The following is a 7,071-nucleotide window of genomic DNA, read 5'->3' as shown; positions in this document are numbered from 1 at the left end:
AAAAAAAAAAGAAAAAAAAAAAGAAAAAAAGAAAATAGGAAAATTAGTTAAGAAATAAAAAGAAATTATGTTACTTTTTCTGAAAATTGAGATGGGTCAAGTCTTATAAGAGTCGTGTATATATATATATATATATATATTAACGAGTCAAAGATGGCTTACGACAAGTCAAAGAAATTTCCCTTTCCACGCGCTTGTTTGGACATGGTTTCTTTTTGTACGTGTGAACAAAGGAACCCTAAAACAAGTGGGTGCGTACCTTCATTTTTTTTTAATTTAATTTATTTTATTAAATAGTATTACATTAAATTGTTATTTTAATCAGGTTAAAATAATAAAATATCTTTTATAATTTTTCTAAAAAAATATTTTTAATTTTTTTTTTTAAATTTCAATAATAATCCTAAACTACAGAGGTTTCAACAATATTATTAAACTTTAAAAAGTTTTAATAATATCCTATAAAAATTTTAAAACTTCATAAATATTTTTATCATTAAATTTGGATGATGAAAGTCTCACGTCGGCTAGTTTAAGGAACAATCGTGTGTTTATAATCAAAGAATACTCCCTCGATTGGTGTGAGGCCTTTTGGGAAGCCCAAAGCAAAGCTACGAAATCTTATACTTAAAGTGGACAATATCATACCATTGTGGAGAGTTGTGTTCGTCTATGGTATTAGAGTCATGTCTTAAACTTAGTCGTGTCAATAGATTGGTAAATCATCAAATATCGAACGAAGGACTTTAAAAGAAAAGGAGTCGACCCTCCTCAAAGGCATAGTAAAAGTCTCACATCAGTTAAACAAAGGACTTCAAAAAAAAAAAAAGGAGTCGACCCTCCTCGAAGGCATAGTAAAAGTCCCACATTGGTGTTAATTTAGGGAACGATCATTAGTTTATAGAGTTTATAATGAAAGAATGCTCTCTCCATTGGTGTGAGGCCTTATGCTCAAAGTGGACAATATCATACTATTGTAGAGAGTCGTGATTTCTAGCCAGCATGATTTTAAAGTTTACCCTTACTTTTATAAAAACAATAAATAAAAAATTTAAAATTTTTACGACGAAAACTGTTTATCGACATCTCACATATTATTTTCAAACTTTTTAATATTCACTTTTGAAGTAAATTTTTAATATTCAATTTTGAAGTTCAAGACTCAAGAAAAAACCTTTTCCTCGGCTAAGCTACTTCACCCGCCTTCCCCTTCACAATTTTGAGTTTCGTCTTTCTTCGTTTACTGTTCATTCATAACCCTTCAAACACAACCGATAGCCATTCAGACTGGCTGAAAGGTCAAGCTCATTCACCTCTCCCTGATTTCACCTCTGACCTCACACCTGATTTCCTCTTTTCGTCTCGCTGCTTGCCTCTAAAAGGGACCTGCAAGGGCCAGAGGTCTGATGATTATAGACTATGATGGCCGGTTCCGAACTACTTCTTCACCTATTGATTCAAACACTCACTCAGTAAAGCATATGAAATTGATTGATGAGTGTTTTTATTTTGTAAAAAAAAGTTAGAAATGTTGAAGTTTTTAAAAAGTTAAAAGAAACACTTTTTATAATTAAAACGGTATTTTAAAAACATTTTTAAAGTTCAAAAACTTGCCAACAAATGTTTTATTAGATTAAAAAAAAAATTAAGACTATTATGAAACTTTTGAAATCAGCCCAAAATTAAAAAATTTAAGAGTATTTTAATTAATTTAGGAAGGTATATTTAAAAATTTAAGAATATTTTAATTAATACAGAAAGTATATTAAAAAATGTAAGAGTATTTTAATTAATTTAAGAAAGTATGTTTAAGAATATTTTAATTAATTAAATAGATTAAATTAAATATTATTTATAATTTCCCAATTTACCCTCTTCTTCATTCCCCTGTTTCCCTCTCCAAACAAAAAAAACATCCCAAATGGCGGCTATGTGGGTGATGGAGCTATGGACTCACGTCGGGTCATTCATGACGTTGAATGGCATGATTCGTACCACAAAATTGGGCAATTGTTAGGGGAAGCCGAGATGAGTCCGGCGGATGTGGCTGAGAATTTGATGCCGAAGTATGAGGGTGAAGCAACGGATGATTGTTTCAAGAGATTAGTTGAAGCTCTTGAGGATTCGAAACAGGAAGCTGAGAAGAAGAAGAAGAAAGCAGAGGAAGAAGCTGAAGCCGCAAAAATGGCAGAAACAGAGGAAACTGCCAATCCACATTCATCCAGAGAAACAAAAGAGAATAATTGAGGATAAATAACAAAGTGACGAAAAGGCCCTCGGCTTTGATTTATTATAGGATAAAACATTAATTAAATCAAATTAGTAGATAAGATATGGCATCTAAAACATTAATTAAGGACTAGAGAACCCCTATGATATCAAACTTCTAAGAGCACAAGAACACTAAATTTAGAGGTTTCAAAGATTCTGACAGAATTTTGATACTAACAGTATGCAGAAATTTCATGAACTAAGAGTCAGTCACACCCAAATTCTTCCATCCATTTGGGTATTACAAAGGAAAGGTATCAGTGGAACAAAAACAGAAGTGTTGCCACAGCAGCGGCGGCGGCGGCGGCAGCAGCAGAGGGATTGAGGAAAAAAGAACCTGTCAAGAAGCTTTGTAAGAAAACAAAAAGCTAAGAGAATTGTTGTTGTGTACACTTTCAGCCATTTCCTTCCCAAACACCAAAATATATGATGATTCTCCCGATTCTCCATGATCTGAGTTTTACCATTTGGGATTTTTAGTATGTTGTCGATGATGGTGATGATGATGATGATGATGATGATGATGATGTATCTCCTTTATTTGCATTGTCGAGGTCGAAAGTTCTCTTCGGATAATAGAGAGCTGATCAGAGTTTCAAGTCGTTTTGCTCCAGGACCTGGTTTCAATACATTAGTATTGCCGGTGATTGAGCATGGATCGGTCCCATTTTTGTGGCTTCCAATGCACCAACCACCGGAAACTACCATGTTGGGGCGTTTGTGTAGAAGTTTCTTGTCGATTTCATCGAGAACGGGATCTTCTCCTTCGATCTTTCTAGCAAATGGAGCATTGCTATCTACCATTCTTTGCATGTCATTGATATTGAGATGGTGAGGATGTTGTTTGGGAGGATTGTCCCATGATATGAAATGGAGGTCGCTGTTCACTGTAGTGTTTTGGAACTGTTGAGCGTTGCAGACGACGGTGTGGAAGTACCCTTCTGGAGAAGATATGAAGTTTGCATAATACATTAGGACGATCCGAGGTAGGTTTTCCCAACCCCATATGCAGTAGTCGATAAAGGGCCGAGAAAGCGCCATCCAAGCCGAACCTGTGATAAGGTAAGAGTTCAGTAAAAGAACTCCCATAAAAAATCATCCGTTCAAGCAAAGATGAAATGATACAGTATGCCAACAAATAACATCCAAAACTGAGTTAAATACAGTAGCCGAACAAATAACATTCAGTTGATATTCAATGAGTTAAATGCAGAACAGAATCACTATATTTGCACCTTGAAACAACAACATACTCTAATCTTAACTAAAAACAGAAAAAAGCGTAAATACTCGCATCCTTCATTTTGTTTACTATGTTTGTGAGACCCCNTGAAATGATACAGTATGCCAACAAATAACATCCAAAACTGAGAAAAGTGAAACATTCAGTTGATATTCAATGAGTTAAATGCAGAACAGAATCACTATATTTGCACCTTGAAACAACAACATACTCTAATCTTAACTAAAAACAGAAAAAAGCGTAAATACTCGCATCCTTCATTTTGTTTACTATGTTTGTGAGACCCCACGTCGGTTAGAGAGGGTGTGGAAACCTCTCTCTAATAGAGGTGTTTTAAAAACTGTGAGCCTGACGGCGATACGTAACGGGCCAAAGCAAACAATATCTGTCAACGGTAGGCTTGGCCTGTTACATTGCATTATGCCCCTGTTCTATCCCAAAGGATCCACCTAAGGCCAATATAGCGTTTATCTTTCTAAAGCTACCGCNCCACGTCGGTTAGAGAGGGTGTGGAAACCTCTCTCTAATAGAAGTGTTTTAAAAACCGTGAGCCTGACGGCGATACGTAACGGGCCAAAACAGACAATATCTGTCAACGGTAGGCTTGGGCTGTTACATTGCATTATGCCCCTGTTCTATCCCAATGGATCCACCTAAGGCCAATATAGCGTTTATCTTTCTAAAGCTACCGCTTCATACAAGTAAGAAACGAATATCCTCAAGATTTCCGACATGAACTGTTCCCATCACCAAGTCAGATTCTAAGCAAGTACTTGAGGTTTTCCACCAACACTTCTAATAAACCTTAAAACATAAGAAAATGTTTCCACCATGACATTCAAATGCCGTNTTCCGACATGAACTGTTCCCATCACCAAGTCAGATTCTAAGCAAGTACTTGAGGTTTTCCACCAACACTTCTAATAACCTTAAAACATAAGAAAATGTTTCCACCATGACATTCAAATGCCGTACAATGAGAAGGCGGACCTATACTTTTGTATGGCCTTCAAATTCTATTTAGATCAGTAACTTAATGATCAAATCATCCACTAACTCATACCACCATTCCCATGTAATTTCTAGAGTTCCCTTGTTTTGAAACTCATTTAATAGCTACGATCAAAACACAACCCACACGACACCGTTACATAGTTCCCCGACACTTCGAAAGCAAAAGGAAACATGACATTTAGGCCATTAAAAAGTTCTTGCTGTTCTTCTCCTCTGTTCATTACGAAAAGACGNGATCAAAACACAACCCACACGACACCGTTACATAGTTCCCCGACACTTTGAAAGCAAAAGGAAACATGACATTTAGGCCATTAAAAAGTTCTTGCTGTTCTTCTCCTCTGTTCATTACGAAAAGACGGTCGTACTAATGAGTTGTCAAATAATCGATAACAAGATCATCAGTTATGCTTATCCAAAGCCCATGTAATAATATCAAGTGGATGATCTAAGCTAAGTTACCGGAAAACTCAGAAGGTCATTAGCACAGAACAAATCGATATCGAACCTACGAGGAGCATAAAACAATTGTTGAATGACAGCTCCTATAACAGGATTACAACAGCAACTATGATACACCCATCAAAGGAAAAAACTTCAATTGTTATCTATAAGAACAGATTAAAAGGAAAAAAGAAAGAAAAAACTCATAAACCATGGTCATTCAAATATGTATTCGCCAAATTTTCGTTCTAAGAAACCGAAAATTGTTTCGAAGCCTACCAGTAAAGAGTTTAAAGGCTGTTGGCACACTTCTCCGCTGTGTAATCCAAAACACATCAGCCTTCTTCGACATATACAACCCTGGATCAATAATCACTGGTTTAGCCCTCTGACTCCTACAAACATCAACACTCGATATCAATAAGAACTCTTCACAAAAAACAAGCCAAAAGAATCAAAAGAAGAAGCCTATCACTTACTCTTTCCATCCAATGTTGCTTGTATGATCTATGAAATTGAGATCACGAGACAAGTAAGAAAAAGTATGCAGTAGATCTAGCAAAAAAAGTCCAAAATCCATCAATAAGATTTGNCGAGACAAGTAAGAAAAAGTATGCAGTAGATCTAGCAAAAAAGTCCAAAATCCATCAATAAGATTTGTCAATTCATATCCAGCACCTCCACCAAACAAAAACAAGACAAGAAAAAAACAACAACCCACCATCTTGTGTAACAAGAGGATAATCTGAAGCACTGAGGTTAATAAACCAATCCCAATCGCCACCTTCTCGGAGCAAAATCGCGGCGGCGTGCAATGTAGTGGCCACCATAGTCGGACCTCGATAGGTAACAAGATTAGCCTTAGTGATGACCTTAACATTCCCAAATTTGTTAAAAATGGAATGATTCTGGACATAATTTTGCAGATCCAGCCGCTCCTCCGGCGGCGATTCGAGGTCCAAATGCAAAACATATTAATTTTACGTTTTAAATCTATTTTAAATGCTTTTTTTTTTTTTTTTAATACTGATTTTTTCATAGCCATTATTATAAATAAAATTAAAAAATATTACAATTAAATTATATATTATTATAAAGAAAGTTTTCTATGCAAGGAAGGAATTTGCAAAAGGAAGAAAAAATGTTTTTTTTAAAGACTTTCCGTCTTCAATAAAATAGTCAAAGATTTTATTTCCTTAAATAAACTAAATGCGTTTTTTTAATTTACTAATTTATTTTATATCTTAAATTTGAATTTGTTTATGTTATATACACAATTAAACGAGTTATGGTGATATTTTATTATTTGTTTTACATTATACAAAAATTAATATCTTAGAAATTTTAGGTCATTAAATTAAAAATGGAAAAATATTGTGAGAGGGAGTTTGGTTTTATTTAAAGTCATCAAATTACTTTAAAAGGTGGAAGTTTTAATGGCATTATTATTGGAAACTAAACTGAAGAAAAAATTAATGAAAGTGAAAGGTCGGTTCTTAATTAAAATTTTCCATATTTTTCAATTTTTTTTTGCTTGAAAAAAAAAATAACAATCTTTAATTGTATGGTTTTAAATTAAATTTACACCAAATGAAACCTTTTGTTAATAAATGATATGTAAGGAAGTAATTGACAAATGAAACCATTTGTTAATAAATGATATGTAAGGAAGTAATTGACAAAAAAAAATATTAATGGTAAAATTAAATGAGGAAACCGATAATTTTGAATTCAAATGGAACTTAAATACATTTATTTTTTCTAGGAGACTGGAGTAGGGCTAGACTCCATTTAGACTCCATTTATGGAACTTAAATACATTTATTTTCTCGGAGAGACTGGAGTAGGGCTAGACTCTTTTTATGTATGGTAGACACATTTTACAATTGTGAGTCGACAATACTCGTCGGAGTAGGGCTAGACTCTCTTCATAGTAGACGCATTTTAAAATTGTGAGACGACAATACTGGTCGGAGTAGGGCTAGACTCTCCATAGTAGACGTGTTTTAAAATTGTGAAACAGTGATACGTAATAGGCTAAAACAGATAATATCTGCTAGCGGTGGCTTGGGCTGTTATTGATGGTATCAGAGCCAGAC

The 7,071-nt window shown here is 34.4% G+C and overlaps 1 protein-coding gene across 1 annotated transcript; it reads right to left on the bottom strand.

Moving 5' to 3' along the window:
• Positions 1-2,373: 2,373 nt before the first annotated feature.
• Positions 2,374-5,946, bottom strand: LOC111789915 (beta-glucuronosyltransferase GlcAT14A-like). Its single transcript, XM_023670636.1, has 4 exons — positions 5,694-5,946; positions 5,452-5,527; positions 5,252-5,367; positions 2,374-3,323 (listed from the first exon to the last, which is right to left on the bottom strand). The coding sequence occupies exons 1-4, from the start codon at positions 5,800-5,802 to the stop codon at positions 2,809-2,811; spliced, it is 816 nt and encodes a 271-aa protein (XP_023526404.1). The 5' UTR covers positions 5,803-5,946; the 3' UTR covers positions 2,374-2,808.
• Between the last annotated feature and the right edge of the window lie 1,125 nt (positions 5,947-7,071).

The sequence above is a fragment of the Cucurbita pepo genome, chromosome LG03 (genome assembly GCF_002806865.2).
Source record: "Cucurbita pepo subsp. pepo cultivar mu-cu-16 chromosome LG03, ASM280686v2, whole genome shotgun sequence".
Taxonomy (NCBI): Eukaryota; Viridiplantae; Streptophyta; class Magnoliopsida; order Cucurbitales; family Cucurbitaceae; genus Cucurbita; species Cucurbita pepo.
This window is presented reverse-complemented; position numbering and strand designations above follow the sequence as displayed.

Coding starts and splice junctions, on each gene's coding strand:
- LOC111789915 (XM_023670636.1), bottom strand. CDS start 5,802: ATGGTGGCCACTACATTGCACGCCGCCGCGATTTTGCTCCGAGAAGGT. Junction 5,528..5,693: donor TCCTCTTGTTACACAAGATG/GTGGGTTGTTGT, acceptor TTTTTTTGCTAG/ATCTACTGCATACTTTTTCT. Junction 3,324..5,251: donor AGCCTTTAAACTCTTTACTG/GTAGGCTTCGAA, acceptor ACCTTATCACAG/GTTCGGCTTGGATGGCGCTT.